Source organism: Phyllobates terribilis, unplaced genomic scaffold (genome assembly GCF_046119375.1).
Source record: "Phyllobates terribilis strain yellow unplaced genomic scaffold, ASM4611937v1 Scaffold_4__5_contigs__length_816908805, whole genome shotgun sequence".
Classification (NCBI taxonomy): domain Eukaryota; kingdom Metazoa; phylum Chordata; class Amphibia; order Anura; family Dendrobatidae; genus Phyllobates; species Phyllobates terribilis.
Window position 1 is genome coordinate 562653552 of NW_027362764.1, and position 20868 is coordinate 562674419.

The window sequence follows — 20868 nt, forward strand, 5'->3', positions numbered from 1 at the left end:
TTTTTCCTCTATTTTTTCATGCAATGCTCTTCATGTTATTTTACATGCACCTGTGTTCCTGCAAGGTCTGGTTCCCTGCTTATCCCCTGCATTAAAGGGAGTATCTGTGGATGGTGCCAAGACACACCTTTGCTGCATATCACTAACAATTTTTCCTAACAACTTTACAAAAAATAAAGAATGGGATTTAAACATCTTACAATAGGACCTTCTCCCAATGATCCAAGAGCAATATGATGAACAATGTTTTTTCCAGAATGATGGAGACCATGTCACACGGCAAAAGTGATAAATAAGTTGCTCAGCGAACAAAACATTTTTTGCATCAAAGTCCAGGAAACTAACCAGATCTCAATCTCAATGAGAACCTGTGGTCACTCCTCAAAAATCTGATGGACAAACACAAACAGAGAAATTGTGATAAACTACAAGCACTGATTAGATGAGAATATGTTACCATCTGTCAGGATTTGGCCCAGAAGCTGATATCCAGCAGCCAGGGCGAATTGTAGAAGTCTTGAAAAATCAGGGACAACTCTGTAAATACTGAGTCTTTCCATAAACTTGATGTCTTTGTCAATAAAAAGGTAAAAACTTATGAAATGCTTACAATTGTGCTTCAGTAACCGTAGAAACATCTAATAGATTTAAAACACTGAATCAAACCAAAAGTTTGTGTCAGTGTCAAAACTTCTGGCCAAGACTGCAGATCGATAGATAACTACGAATATCCGCTATGAATTGGAAACACATTAGTATTTAACACACGAATCAAACCTGCAGGCGACCTGCTGAAATCTGTGTTCTGGCTAAAAGAACAACTTCACATTGGTATCTCCTCTATCACACAGAGAAGAGCAGGACAGCAGCAGTTTATCAGGGCTCTCCTGTAGACATGCCTGAGATGTCAGACTCCCCTCCCCCTATACGCCCCTCCATTTATATAGCAGTGCATAGGAAGGAGCTCAGTCAGTGAGAGGAGACAAGCTCATCCCTGCAGTAGTCTGTGCACACAGGAGGGAGTGAGGCTGGGGTGGGCTTTATAGAGCCAGTGTATGGATGGCTGGGAGTGATCTACACTGAGCCCTGGACATTGATTTCTCTCACCCAGGGGACTCCACTGCTGGATTATAATCTACATGCTTGGATTGTAAAGTGTCCACAGCTCAGTGAATGTGAGGAGCCATGGAGACCCCATGTCTATGGCTTGCAGCGCTCGCCTGTTTGCTCCCAGCGCTCATCGTGTCTGGTATGTGTGTGTATTCCTGGCTGCTGCACTTGTGTTACTTTGTTGTACATTAGAAATATTGTCTGACTTTTCATATATGTATCCCAATGTCTTGCGACATGTACCATGGCTCGGAGAATATTGTCAGTGGTGTCGAAGATACTGGTGCTACTAGTGGTCATGATAGATCAAAACAGGTTCTGATAAAGTGCAACTAACTCACTATGTGGTTATCACAGTAATATCCAAAAATGCAGGGGGATTGCCATATTACGACCAAACACGCATCTATTTACACACATCGCAATATGGGAACTAAGGCTTACAGCCAGGTGGTCCTGTGAAAGTTTATGTAGTCTGGAGAAATAACCTTGTTTACACTGGACTACAAGTTGCCCAATTTCGGTGTGCCCATCTGCCAGCAACAAGGTGACCCCATTATAGATGAGAACCTAAACTATCAAATTTACCTCTCCTGGTCAATTTTATCTTCTTGTATCTATCTAATTTATCAGTATATCTGTCCTATTTACCTATATTTGTATTGAAACCCCAATTTTGTTTTTATATCTTTCTGTCTATCTAAAAATGGAAAAAATGAAGCAGCACTTTTCCAAATACTATGGGTATGTTCACATGTGGCATTTTTGCTGCATATTTTAAGCAGTGTATTTTGTGTGGAAAATACGCAGCGTGATCCATGTAATTACTGAAATCTCCTGCACATTCTGCTTTTTTTCCGTACGTATTTTGAGTTCTGCCTCACACAGTATGTCATTTCTTTCAGCGTATTTGCAGAGCCTTTCTTCCACTCAACTGAATGGGTAAAAAACATAAGTAAAAACGCTGTGAAAATGCACGTAAAAATACTTCAAAAATGCGCGCATTGTATGCAGCGTTTTTCCTGTCATCATTTTGGTTTTTGGTACACTACAAATACGCAAAGTGTGAACATACCTTGATGGGTACAATGCCTCCAAGGTTGTCACCAAACACCTCTATAAACATAACAAACAAAAATAGGGGCAGCTTTCCAGAATTAAGTAACAAAAATACATACTTTAGTCCATGCAGCGACGGTTTGGTTCAAAGTATTGCAGGCTTTCTCAAGCAATTGATCTATCTCTATTTTATTTGGCTATAGATCTGTCTATATTCTACAGAGAAACATTGTGTTGCAATGAGTAATCTAAAACAGAGCATGAATACATCCATACTCCATACATATACCAGATCCTAGAAGAGATAATGGAACAGAGTGATTTGACAATTGGAAGGAATACTGCACTGTTGAAGTGTATGTCTAGAAAAGTTGATCAGAAATGTGAATTTTCTGTGTCTGCTGGTCCCTCTTTGTCTTCTTTCCTTAGAATTACCTTTTATAACCATTATTAGATCATTGCTGCATGTGTTTCGGCTATTTCAGATTATCATGTTTGAAAGATGATCCGTCTCTCAGTGTTCTTAGTACATTTTACTTATAATAGATTATACTAGTTTTATTAGGGTTTATTACTCATGCTGTAGTCATTGGTCCAGGAAGGCTGCTTTGAAGTTGAATTTAGAACATTATTGTCAGTTAGTTGTGGACTTGAGCTGTATGCCATCATATACAGGATTAAGAGGCTGAAATGGTATTAAACAGTATAAAATGCAAAATAATCCACATAACAAATAGATAGAATATTGATGTAATGCAGAATTACCATGCCTTTATTCCTTGTAATATTCATGCTTGTCCACCAACTGGTCCAAGTAATATTTGCCTTAGATGATATAAATAAAACAAAAATAACCTATCCAGCTAATCGATTATTACACTATGAATTGTATACAAATCATTACTTGTAGTATTTATACCAGAAGAAATACAGAAAAGTGACCTAAACTGTATGCAAACACTGCTAAGGTGAAGCAATAATTTGATATCCAAAGAACAATAATATATGACAGTTATTTGCTTTGAAATATAGAAGACCTTATAAAAAAGACGATTTGTAAGTGTGATTGACATGTCTCTCTTTAGAATATCCGTAAAGATACATTTATCATCTACACAGAGGTGACAAGTGCCTGATCACTGGGGGCCCCAACTGCAGGACCACAGTGAGTTCTATTCAAGGAATAAAACTGTCAGATGTTTTTTACCAGCCCTCTAGGTGTTAATGTTTACAACCTTATCATGTGGATAGGTGATAAATGTCAATTCTGGATGAACCTCTTTAAAGGACTAATATCTAGTGCTTTGACTTACTAATAAATATTTTGTTTTTTAGTGTTACCCTTAGTCCCTCACATCAGTACATGGGGGACAAATATTAAACACGAACGTCAGCTGCTAATATGTGTAAGGCTAATATTAAAACGCCATTATGTTCTAGTATAATTCACATACATTTATGTAAAACTTTCAGGAGGGTTAACAACTGGAAATATGTGTCATAAAGTAGACAACATGGGGGCAGACATTTTTCTAGATTTCCTGTCCAGAAATTGAAGATCAATTTGGTCAGCCCTTCTTCAGCCTAAAATGATGGCGTCCAGGCACAAATTGATGACATTCAACTATACAGTAAATAGAGATATACTCAAAGCTTCTAGCACCACCTCAGTATTTTTTTTATTATTTTACAGCTGGACTGGTGATTCTAATGTAAGGTCCTTGCCCCCCCAGCATTATACTTACCAGACACTGTCTTCATCTTTTATCAGCGCTGCTCCCATCAGTCTCCAGCAGTTTGTGAACTGCCGGATCGCTCTAGTGTTTTCTGGAGCGATCCGGAAGTCACAACTCAATGTAAGTGAGAGCCAGAAAGAGGTCAGAACGAGGTTCTCATAGACTTAGATGGTGGAGCAGTGCCGGAAAGAGCTGAAGACGACAGGTGGTGAGAATAATATCAGGTGCAGAGATCTTCCATTAGTAGCACCACTCCAGAGCTGAAATAAAAAAAATCCACTGGCGTAGTGTTTTAAAGGCCCCCCATACACAATAGACAGCTATCTCTCCTGACTACTCCATACACAGGAACACTCAACTCGGCTGAGCTCTCCTATATTCTCTATGAGACTCCTCTGGCAGCGACTTTTATTCAGGCAGAACAAAACATTCACCATTGAAATTCCATTGTGCCAATCCTTCTCAGGTGATATTGGTCAATCCAGCCAAGATCAGCTACACTTGCAGATCGCCAGTCGACTATCCAATGTATTTTGGGGGCCTCACAATTCTCCCCCAACAGATGATGTAGTGTTGGGGGAGAGAAGGAGCAAGCTTGTTCAATTTTTTTTCAACTCCTGATCCTTTTGTTCTTCTAAGAGATAGGCACTGCCCGAGGTGTCAATTATCGGCTTACTCCACTCTCCTTATGGAAAACACTTGCATGACCCGCTTTACCAAGTGTGCACGTCTATGGGGGAAGTCGACAAAGATTGCTGTCGATGGACAGTTATGTAGTCTTTATGTGTCCCAAATTAGAAAGATAACGGTGGCTCAGTGGTTAGCACTGCAGCCTTGCAGCGTTGGGGTACTGGGTTCAAATCTCACCAAGGACAACATCTGCAAGGAGTTTGTATGTTCTCCCCGTGTTTGCGTGGGTTTTCTTCGGGTTCTCCGGTTTCCTCCCACACTCCAAAGACCAAAAGATAGGGAATTTAGATTGTGAGCCCCAATGAGGACAGTGATGATGGTGTCTGTAAAGCGCTGTGGAATTAATGGCGATATCCTAGCTAGTATCTTCGAGACTCTTTCCCAACCAGCTCATTGCTTAGTCTTTAGAACACATGTTGTGCCTGCAGTGATCTATAGACGTATGGCATCATTTAGAAAATAGAAAGCATCCAGGGTAGATTTCAGAAAGTCTTTCCACATCACAATGTAATAACACATTTCCATGATGTAAATATTGAGCTCACGATAGATTGATAGAAGAAAAACTTGAGCGTAATCCCCTTGCTTGGTGCATTAGTATTCCCTGTGTAAGAGCGGGCTTACAGACCCTTAATAATGTTTTCTTAGGAAACCCTGTGTTGAGCCGCTGCATTGCTCCCATTGTCATTCCTCAATGACTTGATTTCCCTCAGTGTTTAGTGGAGTGAAAGAAATTTTGTCTCAGTATCTCACAAAACAAGTCAAGCATTTCTCACATGAGTCTAAAGGTAAAGTTCCCTGTGTCAGTTTGTTTGCAGTCTTTTCTTTGTAGTCATTGGGTTCAGTCAACACATATTTAGCAGCGTTTGAATGAAGAATATGATTTCAGTGAGAGCCATGAGAATCTCTGCTTGCCAGGAGCATGCTGTTTGACTTCACTTGTGCATTAATCCCGGCTGTTTATTCTCTGCTTTGTGATATCCAATCAATCTAGCAGGAACCTGTTTGCCAGAAACCGGTTCCAAATCTTTTTTTTTTCTGAACTTTGTGAAGTTTTCGTCTGTGCGTTTAGCTAATTCAGATCTCACAATTTGTTTTTCTTTTACTCTCTAGAAAAGTTATCTTGAGAAAATGTCCAGAAAGTTGTCTGAAAGAGATCAGATGTGCACGTGGGAACTGTGTCAGATTTATAACCTAGTAATGTCTGCTGTCCCCTTGTCCGTTGTTCACAGCAGAAGGCCAGATAAAAACATTATGTCTTCAGAGAGTTTTCATTTGTTCACACACAGGGCTGGCTAGGACCTAAACCCTTCTGATTGTTGCATACAGTATACTACAGGTGGCTCTTGAGTGCTGCATGCAATCCGTTTAGTCCAAAAAAGCAAATTGGTACAGCCATGGCCACTTGTCAAAACTAACAATGACTTCTGTGAATTATGGCAATTTTTCTTAATGTGTGTGTGTAAGCTAAAAAACAAAAAAAATACATCTGTCCTTATGGTGAGCATCACACACTGTACTGCACTTGAGGACAATGCCGATAGACACATTGTGCATCTCCTATTTTACACATTCTGCAACTTGGGAATCTAAGCTTTAAAGGGAATGTATAGTTAGAAAATGACTTAGCAAGTTTTTATGTTACATGTTGTTGTTATCGTTAACAATTTTATTATATCACAGTCTGTATTTAAAAGTAAAAAAGATAGTAATCTTGCAATATTTACACTTGCCTTTGAGGCTTTTGTAAGGGGATGAAGAAATGAAGAGACACACACAATAGTGCTTAAGTCAAGTATCTCCAAGTAAATATCGCCATCTCCTGATCAAAGATGATACAGAAAGTGAAACCAGAGAGAATTTCATTAGTAGGAACCCAACAGTGAAGTGCATGTTCCCTCAGGGAAGAGATTAGATAAGACACTGGATCTGCTGATAGCTGTGGCGCAGTTAGTAATTATAAAAGGCCCAGTAGAGCAGTGAAGGGGAGGAGTTGGTACACAAACCTGTAGCAGGACAGATGTGCGGTACAGCGAGTTAGCTTATAGCCATGATTATGAGAGTTCAAATGCTAGTGAAGAGCCGACCCGAGTAGTCAGATGTGAGTGAAGAACTGAGGGTCTAAATCCAGGTGATCAGAGGCCAGAGACGAGAGACCAGATCCATGAGAACTGAGCCGAGTGGGCAGAGACAAGAGACCAGATCCGTGAGATCTAAGTCGAGGGGGCCGAGTCGAAGCCAGAGACAAAATATCAGATCTGGGAGATCCAAATTGAGTGGGCCGAACCGAGGTCAGGGAGCAGAAACCAGATCAAGGAGAAATGAACCGAGCCAGCCGATTCTGGGCTGAGAGAGAGATTTGGCTGCAGAGAAAGGATGTTTCGTGTGAGCCATTAGTTTCTGCGTAGACGTACGGTAGTGGAGACCAGGGCAGGGCTTCAGGGAACGAAGGCGGCCAGTGTGACGAGCGGACAGTATACCATGTAACTCACCTATCTGGGACTTGCAGGCCTCATGTTAGGGCCTGTGTGACGTTGTGAGCCACCCAGAAGAAAGACATTAGTGATGGGCCCAGTAGTGAGAGTGACGCCCGTGTGCATATATTTATATTGTTGTATAGATATGTTGTTTAATTGTATTACTGTGTTCTGATTGTGCCATATTTTACTGTACTGTCATTGTTCAGTGTTACCCTTGACACCGTGCCTACATATATATAGATATTTGTGTTAGTTAAATAAATAGTTGTTTGTTAAGTACCACTGTCTCCGTATTGTCTGCATTGTTGCATCCATGTACCTGTTAACATTTGTTTTAGATTCATTATTCCTGTCCTTTCCGGAAGAGTTTTCAGCATTTTCATTATCATCAGAGACAGGATTATAATGACAGGTAACACCAGTTATTGTTGATAGCACAAGATCCACCAATCACAATACAGGTTCCTCTTTGTTCACAATGACCTTTGCTCATTAGATGCTTCAATACTAAAGATAGAATCTGGGTCAGCTAATGTCTCTATGTATTTCCTGAAACAGGATGTGCGCGTCTAAAATAGCCCCAGTGGCCAATGTGAAAATTGCAAGATTTGGATTTTAATAATAATCTAATAATAATCTTTATTTTTATATAGCCCTAACATATTTCACAGTGCTTTACATGCATTATCACCGCTGTCCTCATTGCGGCTCAATCTAAATTCCCTATCAGTATGTCTTTGGAGTGTGGGAGGAAACCGGAGAACCCGGCGGAAACCCACGCAAACACAGATTTTTTTTTTTAATACAGATTGTGATATGAAAAAAATATTATTCTTTTTAAAGAAGGTGTGAGTAACAGAATCACTGGAGTATAAAAACAGTATTTTTATTTTTGCATATTTAACTGCAAATAACTAATTTCTTAGCCTACACCTATTTGATGTTACTTTTTTTTAGGACACAAAGTTATTAATTTTGAAAGAAAAAAAAAACTTTTTATCCCATTCTTATACATTTTGAATTTTTTTTTAGCTGTAAGAAAAAAACTTGAGAAGAAATGTTTTTTTCTTTACCCTTGTATAAATAAAAAAAAGTGCAAAAAAAGTCTACATGTGAAAAATAATAAATATATATTTAGGCAGACAGATTAAAATGTATCTATATAAAACACGTCTTGTTGCATCTGTCGCTAATCTATATAAAACACGTCCTGTTGTATCTGTTGCTAATAAATTATTGGCAGATATTTTAAGTCCTATAAATTCCAAGTTGCCTCTATTGATTAGATTGAGATTGATTCCCATAATGCACACTGTGTCTGCTGGCTCGTCTTCTTCCCATTACATCCTGGAGCCATCTTTTCAACAGGTAACTTACCATATGGTGTAAAAAAGACAACATGATTCATCAGACCAGACCACCTATTCTTGCACCACATTTATTATACAGTACTTTAGACATGTTTTTGCAACATTTGAACCAACGTTTTCTGGGAGTAAAAAATGGTGCCAAAATTTGTCATAACTGTGTGGATCAAAGTGTGCCAACAAATTGTATAAACTTGTATATCTAGACTAAACAGTCTAGATATGCGTGAGATTTATCAATCAGCATGAGCTACTTTGAAAAATTTGGTGCAATTTAAGACTGTCAGTAAATCAGCCCAGTGTCTTTACTAGTAGACAGTAATGTGTTTGAATAATCATTCGGTTAGATGTCACATACAGTAACTATGGCAGTATATAAACAGTATATAGTAACTGAGCAATCAAAAAAAAATCCATATCATAAATATTGTGTCATAGAAAAACTATATAAATCAAAAATTGATACCCCTATAACCAGAGTCCTGGTGGGATAATCAAAGCATGAACACTACAAAAAATCTTGTCAAATATAAATTTTATTAGAACACTAAAATAACAATTATAAAATCAAGGTGCCTCAAATGCCTCAGGGCTCGCATTTCGTCAACACTTCCTCAGGGTGCGCCCTGAGGAAGTGTTAATGAAACGCGCATCAGGGTAGAGAGACGTCACATGTCTTCATGTCTTATTGAGCTGTTTTCTTTATCATTGACAGTGTCTCTGCAGTGTTAAAGGAATTCTATGGGATTACATCCAGTTGCCTTTGCACACTTAGTTTCCCCTTTGCTATAGGTATATTGTCTATGTTAATAATTTATCTATGCACTAGCATCTTTATGAAATTAGTGACTACTTGAGCTATTTATTTATGCAGCTTGCACTTTTTGTTGGAATTATTAATCCATGTGACCGTAAGCACTGTCACTTTATCTAACATAGGCTGATTAGAAAAATATCTGGGACAGCCCATTGGTAATTATACAAGCATATGCACTATTTTCACTTTAAATTGCCACCTGAGCTTTTATTAAAGATGAAATTTATTGCTATGCTTTTATATATTCACACTATATATTTATTTACAATAATGGGGTATTATATGGCTATTATGTTTACTGTGCCTATGTAGGGTATTGAATTTGTTCGTCCCTCACATTTGAGGCACCTTGATTTTATAATTGTTATTTTAGTGTTGTAATAAAATGTATATTTGACAAGATCTTTTGTAGTGTTCATGCTTTGATTATCCCACCAGGACTCTGGTTATAGGGGTATCTTGCTAGAATGGTGTAAAAGTGGGGATCTGCTTATGTTAGTACACAGAAGCAATGTTAGCCACAAACTTCTGTTCATTAAAAACCTGTCAAGTGACAGTGACATATATGCCAGCGCCTCCATATATACAGAGAGCTGAACAATGTGTGTATTCATGGGCTCTATGATTATGGCGACATGCTACAGAGACAGCGTTTACACTGCTTTTAAAGGTGAATTAACAGCAAATGTAAAGTGGAACTCACCATCATATGTGACTGCGGATTCAACAAATGTTTTATTTTTCATTCAAATTTTCATATGTCTTCTGAACAGATATAATATACTTGGCCATTGATGAGGAAGTGCGATATATGCCCAACAGTTTTCCACATCAATTCGGTTTATTAAACTTGCAGGAACCTGTACTACGTTCATTTACAACTAACAAATAAAGTAGCACTCTGCAATGCTAAGTATGCAAACATGAAATATATGACATTTGAATAGCATTATTGCTCTAGAAAATAGTAATAAATGAGAGATCTTAGCACATAAATTGGCCAATTCATGTGTACCTGGTAGCCACGGTAAGGTGTTTCTCGTTATACCAGGACCCTGCCAATGTGAACTCCTCTCTAAGAGACAAAAGTCTGCTTGTGTGTGGGAAAGCAAGATCCTCCTGCAATTAAAACCACCTGTGCATAGGCGGATTATAATGAGGGCAATCTGGGCTACCGCCCCGGGCCCGGGACTCCGGGGGCCCTTGGCCAGATTGCCCTCATTATAATATGTGCGGCGCATCGACGCCAATGTGGCAGACACCGGCAGACAGAGGCGGGCTCAGCCAGACACCGGCAGGCTCCCCCAGCAGCGGCGCAGGGCCGCTGATTCTTCTTCGGCCGGGCCAGCACTGCACCTATTAACCTCCCTGTGTGCTTGTGCTGGCCCAGCCGCGTCACAGCTAGGAGACACGGCCCTGTGCGCGGCCGTGTCTACTAGTGTGACGTCACACAGTGTGCGCCCTGCACTGCTGCACCGAAGAGGAGCCAGGGGATGGTGAGTGACGTGAGTTTGTGTGTGTGTGTGTGTGTGCGTGCGTGTCACAGTGTGTGTGTGCGTGCAGGCAGATATCATTGTGTGATGTCTTTATATGTATTTTTGTGTTTCAAATGTGTTTATGCGTGTATGTATATGTCTGTATATGTTTGTGTGTGTGTCCGTGACTGCGTGCAGCCTCCTCCCACTGTATCTGGGGGTTGCTGTGCGGCCTCCTCCTGCTGTATCTGGGGAGCGCCGTGCGGCCTCCTCCCGCTGTATCTGGGGGGCGCCATGCGGCCTCCTCCCGCTGTATCTGGGGGGTGCCGTGCAGCCTAATTCCGCTGTATCCGGGGGGCGCCGTGCGGCCTCCTCCCGCTGTATCTGGGGGGCGCTGTGCGGCCTCCTCCTGCTGTGTATAGATGGCGCCGTTCGGCCTCCCGCTGTGTATAGATGGCTACATGCAGCCTCCCGCTGAGTATAGATGGCACCGTGCGGCCTCCCGCTGAGTATAGATGGCTACGTGCGGCCTCCCGCTGAGTACAGATGGCTACGTGCGGCCTCCCGCTGAGTATAGATGGCTATGTGCGGCCTCCCACTGAGTATAGATGTCTACGTGTGGCCTCCCGCTGAGTATAGATGGCTACGTGCGGCCTCCCACTGAGTATAGATGGCTACGTGCGGCCTCCCGCTGTGTATAGATGGCTACGTGCGGCCTCCCGCTGTGTATAGATGGCTACGTGTGGCCTCCTGCTGTGTATAGATGGCGCCGTGCGGCCTCCTGCTGTGTATAGATGGCGCCGTGCGGCCTCCTGCTGTGTACAGATGGCTACATGCGGCCTCCCGCTGTGTATAGATGGCTACGTGCGGCCCCCTGCTGTGTATAGATGGCTACGTGCAGCCTCCTGCTGTGTATAGGAGGATTATGTGGCAGCTCATATTGTGTGTAGGGTCTCATACTGTATATAGGGGATGTCAGCATACTTAATTGTGCTCAATATTAAATCATACAATTAATGTAAAAAAATGATTATAATATATTAACATTGTGAAAAATTAATTTCATGTGAACTAACACATGATCTATCACATGTCACATGATACATCAGGCGTGTGTGTGTGAGGGGGGGCCCACGCCTTCTAAACTGCCCGGGGCCCTTGCTACTCTTAATCCATCCCTGCACCTGTGGCCTAGAGGCGGAGTGCTCAGTCAAAACTTATACATAGAAAAAACTGACAGGCACTTCCAAAACAAGAAATAGGTGTGTACAGGATGTGCCGGTCATTTTCTGTTTATATGTTCATTTGAAACCCCCCATAAAAGGGAACCAGACAGCTGATTTATACAGCCCGAACCACTGGCGGCATGAATCAGACACTGGCTCCATGATTTCAGACAAGTATGTTTTCTCTGAAGCGCTGTGGCATTTCAGAAAAAAACATACATTTAAAAACTAGCTGTGGGGCATGCGGCTCTGGTTACTACTCCAGGAGGCAAGTCCCCAGCCAGCGTTTCAGAGTAAAACACAGAGACAGAGTCTAATTCATGCCTCAGGTGGTTCGGGCAGCATTAATCAATTGTCTTTCCAAGTATATAGAAATTTAAGAGAAATTTAAAAGAAAATAAAAATGTGCGTCCTGAAGAGTCTGTCATTTCTTCTTCTGCAGTGAGAATATATTCCCAGGCAGTCTTCTCATTATCTAGCGTACATGCTAGTGCAATGCAGTTACTGCAACCTGTTCCTATAGATTGATTTCATTTTGCTAGAAGTTACTTGTCAATTTAGGTTTTTTTGCACTGTACACTTGAGACTAAGCGACTGCTTCCATATTTAGCTGAACATCCCTCCTATTTTCTAGAACTGTTTTTAATTAGGATCCTACCAGCCCATCGGTAAATCAGTTAGTGTAATTTCCCATCTAAATATATGAGCCCATCCCAGCCTTGTCACTGGCAGATGGGCTCATATATTTGATGACATTTTGCTAGGAGGTGCTTGCCAGTTTAGTTTCTTGCAGTCGTCTCATCAACTTCACATGGAGGATTACAATTAAAGGTATCATCAGGCTATGTGCCCACGTTGCGGACCTGAAGCATATTTTTTACGCCTCTCCCTGGCGGGAAAATCGCATGCGGATATTACATGCGGTTTTCCCGCCAGGTAGAAGCGTTTGTGAGGCGTCTTTGCATGCATTTCCGCATGCGGGTTTTCAAGCACTTCTCCAAGCATCACTTGGAAAAGTGCTTGACAACTTGTTCAGAATGGTAAAAATTAAAAAAATAAACTTTATACTCACCTTCCGATGCATTCTCTGCCCCGTCCGGAGTCTTGAGCGGCTCACGCTGTTGTGTGCAGGACCTGCGGTGATGTCATTGAGTCATGTGGTGGGTCACATGACTCAATGACGTGGCAGGTCCTTCAGACAACAGCGCGACGGAGGGAAAACATCAGAAGATAAGTATAAACTTTATTTTATTCTTTTTTTTCCTTTTTCTTTGGTACCCAGGTCTGGATGAGAGTCTCCTCTCCTCCAGACCTGGGTACCATCCGCACATTGATTCCGCTGCGCTTCCGCAAAATTAATGAACATGCTGCGGATTTTTGACTGCCGCATATACGCTGCGGAAAAATCCGCAGCATGGGCATTGACATTGCGGAATGCCATTGGGGACCATGGGGTGCGGATATACATGCGTTTTTCAAGCGTTTACGCTGCGGAAATTCCGCAGCATATACGCTTGAAAAACGCTACGTGGGCACGCAGCCTCACTATTATAAACCTTAAGGCAGATAATTCATCATTGTCAAAAGGTGAGGGACGCAGCACATATTCTTCCACCCCCTGACTCCTCTGTGAAGGTCCTAAAGTAAGATCACGAAACTCTTCCAGAGGATCAGGAAAAAAATAACGCAGGTCTGCAAGGGTAAAATTGTTTGAAAAGTAACAGGTGATTTTTATATACTTTCGATCACTGAACTCTGTAAAAATGTAAAAAAAATTCCATCACGTACAGTTTTTTCACAAACACTGCCTCCATAGGCTGTATCTTGCACCATACTTTGACCCCTTTGCATGACCTTTGGTGGATGATTTTGGTGTCATTAGATTGCTTCTGTACCATAAAAAAACATTTCTAACCAGAGAAAAGGAATTCCTTCCATACTTTTCTAAAGATGGTGCTCTTGTGTATTGCAGTGATGTTTCTGGGCTGATGGAAAATGTAACATTAAGTACAATGTGAGCGAGTGGAGACTCTTGAAATTTTCAAAAAAAAGTCTGAAAGCTGTGCTGCAGCACAATTACTGCAAGTATGCTTCAGTGCCTATAGGGCAATCTGTGGACTTGAAGGAAAGCTATGAAAATTTAGACTTTATTCTCAAGAAACAGAACTATGAGGATCAAGGATGGTCAATATGTGATGATCTGAAAGTTCTCTGTTTGCGCCTTGGGTAGCAAGGAAGATACACGAAGTACCCATGCTTTTTGTGTGAATGGGACAGCTGGGATAGGACTCATCACTTTAGCCAAAAAAGTTGGCCAACGAGAACATCTTTGCAACCTGGAATCAAGAACATAGTTAAGGAAAGTTTAGTTGATCCCACTAAGGTTCTGATACCACCACTCCACAGTAAGCTTGGACTGATGAAGCAGTTTGTAAAAGCTCTGCCGAAAAAAGGAGAGACTTTTAAGTGCCTGTGTACAAAGTTTCAGGGACTGTACGTAGCAAAACTGAAGGAAGGCATTTTTGTGGGTCCAGATATTTGGAAACTCATGAAGTACCATGTATTCGAAATAAAAATGAAAGCTGTTGAGAAAAGGGCTTGGGATTCTTTTAAAGAAGTCAGGAAGAAACTTCTAGGTAACAACAAAGATCCAAAATTTAAGTCCGTCTTGGAGAACATGCTGAAACGTTTCAAAGCCTTGGGTTGTCTGATGAATTTGAAGTTACATTTTTTACATTCCGATTTGGGCTACTTATCAAAAAACCTTGGCGCTGTTAGCGAACAGCAAGGAAAAAGATTTCATCAAGATACCAAGGTAGATGGAACGTGAACATAATAGGGGACTACTGCTGGATGCTTCACAGAGAAGATCCGTGGGCCTTCTATAAGAGAAAAGGTATCAAGAGAAGCTTTGACGAGAAAAGGAAAAAAAACACAAGAAAAATTTCCAATAAAGTTGCAGAATGAATGTTAAATAAATTTTTATATATAATATTGTGTACATTTTTGGCTACAATAAAGATTTTTCTTCTTCATCTCGCTTGTACGTAATTTCACGTGCGTTTTATGCAAAATACATAGGTGATGGTTAAAAAAAGTGTTTTTTGAAATCAGGATATAAGAATCAGTCATTGGATTTGAAACAGTTTTCAGAAATCCAAATTTTGCATACATGTGTAATTAGAAAAAAAGAATGTGTTTCAATATTTGGTTTTAATTAATACATCCCTTTAATGAGAACTTGATACTATAATTGCTCTCCTTAAAGACTATGAACATCATTAATTTCTACATATGTAAGTCGTTATTTTAAGTTTCACTGTACAATCTAAGTTCCCTAAACCCCCCCCTATCTTTTGGAGTGAAAACTCGAGTACATTTTTGGAAACCCATGCATCCCAGTAATACAGATCGATGTGAGCAATGTTTGTCTAGGATATAGTTGTCTTTTCTAGCAGTTATGTAATAGTAAGGCTGTGTGCCCACGATGCGTTTTTTAAGCTTTTTCGCAGCGGCAAAAACGCTGCAGAAACGCTTAAAAAACACATGGTAGAAAGCCTGACATGTTCCCCAATGATAATCCGCATGTGCTGTGCACATGCTGCGGAAATTTCCGCTGCGGATTATCATTGCGGAAAAAAACGCAGCACTACCAATTATTTTGCGGAAGTGCTGCATTTTCGCCGCCATTGACTTGCATTAGAATGCGCCAATTCCGTAAGACTGCATCTGTACTTGCGTAATTGGCGCGTTCTAATGTGCGGATGGTACCCAGGTGTAGAGGAAAGGAGACTGTCCTGCACACCCAGGTACCATTAAAAGCTGTAAAAAAAAGAATAAAATAAAAAATAAAGATTATATTCACCTTCCGACGGCCCCCGGACTCCTTCCCCGTGCTTGCCAATAGATCGCGCAGGACTGAAGGACCTGCGGTGATGTCAGTCATGTGACAGCAGGTCCTTCAGTACAGCGTACTGCGATCTGCCGGCAGCCAGTACAGGAGCGCAACAAGACAGCGCGGGTCATCGGAGGGTAAGTATACATTTATTTTTTATTTTTTGACATTCTCTCGGGTCACACTATATAAATTCATGCCGTTTGCATGGATTTATATAGTGTGACCGAGTTGTCAAGCACTTTCCAAGTGATGCTAAAATCGCTTGGAAAGAGCTTGACACCCGCATGCGGAAATGCAAGTGAAGAACGCTTCATTTCCGCATGTCCCTGGCAGGAAAAACGCATGTACAATCCGCATGTGTTTTTTTCTGCCAGGGAGATGCAGAAACGCTCAGGAAAAAATCCTGAGCATTTCTGCATTGTGGGCACATAGCCTTAAGATATATTTCTTCACTGTTTTTACCTGGTCTTCATCTTACTTGCCCTGCAATCTGGCATGGATGCCATTTTTCCTCTGTACACATAAAATCACCTTGTGTGATTTACCCCTCCCCGCAGACTTCTGATTTTGTTATTCTCCCTTATCTAAACTCTGATGCAGAGCAACTTGTGTGATCTGCTTTTGTGAAGACTTGGATACTTTCTTCCCTCTCCACACTCATATTTGCTTTGTACAATCTCTTTCTTTTCCCTTCTGGTACCTCTAACAATGATCTACTAAGAAAGCCATGAGCATTATCAAAAGCACCAGCATTGCTAGCTATGGAAAGGAGTTACTCAGACACTAAGGCTGCAAAATAATAGGAACATTTTTAAATGTGTAATTGACGCGCCCCCTGGGCCAGTGTTGTTTGGGGGATACCCGGAGCCGGATCAGATGGGGGTTGTAGTCTCCAAGTGGCGGTGACCCGGTCCGTGCCCAGGGTGTCAAGCTCAGTGTGTGGCAGTCCTTATAGATGTTACTAGATGTTCTTTTATGTCGACTACGCCACCCGTTGAATTGCGGTCAATACGGCCGCCGCTGCAGCAGGGTCCGCTGAGGCTGGTGATGTGTGTGCAGCTCAGGTAGTATAACCCCCAACGGGAGGGGTATAGCCTCAGGGGGTCAGGTGTAGAGGATGGTGGTTGTGGAGGTGCAGGGAGGATGGTAATGAGACTCAGAGTCGGGCTGTGCAGTTCAGGGTCTTTACTTACTGCTGTTGTTCTGGTCACTCCGGCCTTGAGTGACCGCCCGAGCCGTGCTACGTCCACCAGGTCCTGGACTCGGCCAACTCCCAAGTAATTCTGGAGCGTGATCCTGAGCTCCCTTTCTGACGTTCCTTCTCTCTGGCCTTCCCCACCAGGGATCCACCTAAGTCCGGCTCCCTCGGGCCTCTTGTTGGTAAACCCTTGTCTCTGGGTTCCCTGACCCTATTCTTGGTCTGCCTTCCGGGTGGATTTAGTGGGTGGTCGTGGCAGATCCTGCCCACGACCTCCGGTCTCTGGCTGAGGATTAGTGCCCTCCACCAGCTTGGGATCCGGTACCCTTGTGCCAACTCTTCACCCGCTGATCTAATCCTGGGTTCTTGGAGTTCTCTCTTCTCCCCCTCTGGGTCCTTCTTTCTCCTCTCTCTCTCTGGGCCTTGGAGCTGCTCTTCTCCTCTGCTCTCTTCCTCTGACTCTGCACAAAGACTTCTCTACAAAAGACCCTGTCCTAAGATGGTTCCCACCTTATATACTCCCTCTATGTGTGAGCTCAGGTGACCAGCACCCAATGAGCTCCTAGCATTACCCAGACTGCTCCCCCTATCTGCCCCTACACTACTGGGATGTTCCACCCCCCTCCCACTCCAGCCAGGGACAGACACTGTCGTACCTGCACATTTCTCTAGTGGGAGTACCATTGGTCTGTCCCCCGGAAATGGGATGTATGTAGTGCATGCAGCCTACTGAGCTCAGTTCCACACTCCATCCTTACCCGGGAGTGGAATACCACACCTCTGGCTGAGGTGCAATACCCCTGCAGCAGCCGAATCCTCAGGGTGCTACATAATAGTTAAAGAGTAGCTTGATTTTGCATTTAGAAAACAAAGGGTATGTCCACACTGTTTTTTTTCTTTTCTGCACTTTTTGGTACAGAAACTCTCAAAAAACTCTCAAAAAACCATGAAGAGTACAAAAACTATAGGTTTTGATTAGACAGTTGGAGATTTTCTGCTACAAAAACTTCTGAAAAAACTCAGTGTAATCATACCCTTAGGCTATGTCACCACAATAAGTATTTGGTGAGTTTTTGATGCTCCCGAATTTCTGCACCTGTTATTTAAATTAGGTTATTTGTGTTTTTTCATTGTGTTTTTGTGTGCGTTTTTTAACGTGTTTTTATCGCATTTTTTGTCTCTTGTTGGTGTGCCATGCTTTAAATAAAGCTGCTTTATTTTTGAAGCTTCCTGGTATTTTGCTTTGATTAAACTTTATTAACAAACAGTGGGGAAAAAAGTATTTAGTCAGCCACCAATTGTGCAAGTTCTTCCTCTTTAAAAAGATGACAGAGGCCTGTAATTGACATCATAGGTAGACCTCAACTATGTGAGACAAAATGAGGAAACAAATCCTGAAAATCACATTGTCTGATATAGTAAGTAAGTACGGTAAGTATAAGTATTTGGTCAATTACCAACAAGCAAGATTTCTGGCTCTCACAGACCTGTAACTTCTTCTTTAAGGCTGCGTGCACACGATGCGTTTTTCATGCGTTTATGCTGTGGAATTTCCGCAGCGGAAACGCATCAAAAACGCATGGTAATCCGCACCCCATGGTCCCCAATGGCATTCCGCAATGTCAATGCACATCCTGCGGATTTTTCCGCAGCGTTTCTGCAGCGCTCATAAATCCGCAGCATGTTCATTAATTTTGCGGAAGCGCCGCCATTGACTTGCATTGAGACGCATAGAATCCGTGTCTGTACATTTGTACAAGCGGATTATATGCGGTTCAATGTGCGGATGGTACCCAGTTCTGGAGGAGAGGAGACTCTCATCCAGACCTGGGTACCATTGTACCTGTGAAAAAAAAATAAATAAATTAAAAATAAAGTTTATATTTACCTGTCCGGCGGCCCCTGCAGCGCTTCTCCTTCCAGGACCTGAGATGACGTCGCGGTCATGTGATCGCAGGCTGTCTCGCGAGATGCCGGCAAGCCAGGAAGGAACCAGGGAGGAGCGCGACAGCACACGCGGCGGCATCGGAGGTAAGTATAGCTTTTATTTTTTTATTTTTACGGTCACACGGTATAAATCCATGCCGTTTGCATGGATTTATACAGTGTGACCTAGTTGTCCAGCACTTTCCAAGTGATGCTATCGCCTGGAAAGTGCTTGTCAGTCCGCATGCGGAAACACATGCGTTAACGCATGTCGATACGCATGTGAATCCGCATGTATTCCGCATGTATTCTGCAGGAAAAATGCATGCACAATCTGCATGCGTTTTTTCTGCCAGGGAGATGCAGAAATGCTGCAGAAATTTTCTGCTTCATTTCTTCATCGTGGGCACATAGCCTAAGAGGCTCCTCCGTCTTTCACTCATTACCTGTAATACTGGCACCTGTATGGCTAACTATGATGTCAATTACAGGCCTCTCTCATCATTTTAAGTGGGAGAACTTGCACAATTGGTGGCTGACTAAATACTTTTTTCCCCACTAGGTACGGATTACATGCGGTTTTGATGTGTTTCCTCTGCAGAAACACACTTAAAACACATGTGTGGTTTTTGCCTGCGGAATTTCCAAACCTAATGCAAGTCAATGGCGAAAATCCACACAGAAAACTCAGCGTACCCGCAAGAGAAGTTGGCATGCTGTGGATTTGAAACACGCACCACAGGTCAGTTTACGCTGAGTAAACAATAAAAGCACAGTGGGCATGAAAATTCTTTAAACCCCATCCAATATGTTGGAACTGTAAGATGCTGTGATTCTGACGCGGAAAAAACACCCAGCGTCAAAAACTCACCAAAAGCTCATCTTGGGAACGTAGCCTTAGAGGTGCTTACAGCCTTTATATTAGAAATTTAGTGTGATATCTTAATAGAGCTACTGTATATCATGCTAGTGAGTGGAATTACATCCACTCAACTGCCCTAAAGTGCAAAATGGGCTGCAAGAAGGAACTTCCTGGCTCAGCACATTCGCAGACGGTAAATTACACCATCCAGATCCTCTTACAAGTGTAAACGAATGATTTCTGCTACTGTGCAAGTCACTAACAATCAGACCAGTGCAATAGAAGCATCTTCTAACTAGTGTTGAGCCACCCCCGTAGTGTTCGAGTTCGGTTCGTCGAACACCCGTGTGTTCGCCGAACTGTTCGTCGAACTGTTCGTCGAACACCTTCGAACACCGTTAAAACCAATGGCAGGCAAACAAAAACACATAGAAACACATAGAAAACATCTTCAAAGGTGTCCAAAAGCTGACAAACTGCTCAGAAGACACAACTAACACATGGAAAAGTGACAAGTACATATAGTCATGCGAAAAGAAAAGAGGTGGAGGAGTAAAAGGAGGGGGAGACACAGATATAGGCATGTCATGCCCTTCTAAAATCCAAAAAGTGAGAAGCCGACACGTTCAGTCCGCTCCTGCCCGTGCCACCTCCGTGTCGCCGGGTTTGTGCCAGAGCCGCGGTGAACCCTGACGGCCAGCCCCCCTCTCCCAATACTGGTGCCTGTCCGCTGGTGGGTCGAGCGAGCCCCCCTGTGGTGGAGGCAGCTCTAAGCTTTTTAATTTAAATTGTCTCTCTAATTTGAATGAATACACTTTAAATCCATTTACAAGGATCTATTGGAGGGCAAGTCTCATGCCAGCAGCCGCGTAATTCCAGCTCCAGTAGCGTCCACTAAAGCTGCTGCAGTTAAAAAGCTTTTATAAGGATCGAGCTCGGCTGTCCACCGCAAGGCATCCTACTGCCAGTCCCAGCCCCTATGCCTTGGGGTGCCTCCTGATGCTCTTCACTGAGTATTCCGTGG

General features: G+C 42.3%; 1 protein-coding gene across 1 annotated transcript in view; it reads left to right on the forward strand.

Moving 5' to 3' along the window:
* The first annotated feature begins 942 nt into the window (after positions 1 to 942).
* APCDD1 (APC down-regulated 1) overlaps positions 943 to 20868 on the forward strand; it is an 83107-nt gene continuing 63181 nt past the window's right edge. The window contains exon 1 of the mRNA XM_073679034.1: positions 943 to 1249. Within this exon, the coding sequence (XP_073535135.1) occupies positions 1186 to 1249 (64 nt within the window). The 5' untranslated portion in view covers positions 943 to 1185. The remainder of the gene's footprint in view (positions 1250 to 20868) is intronic.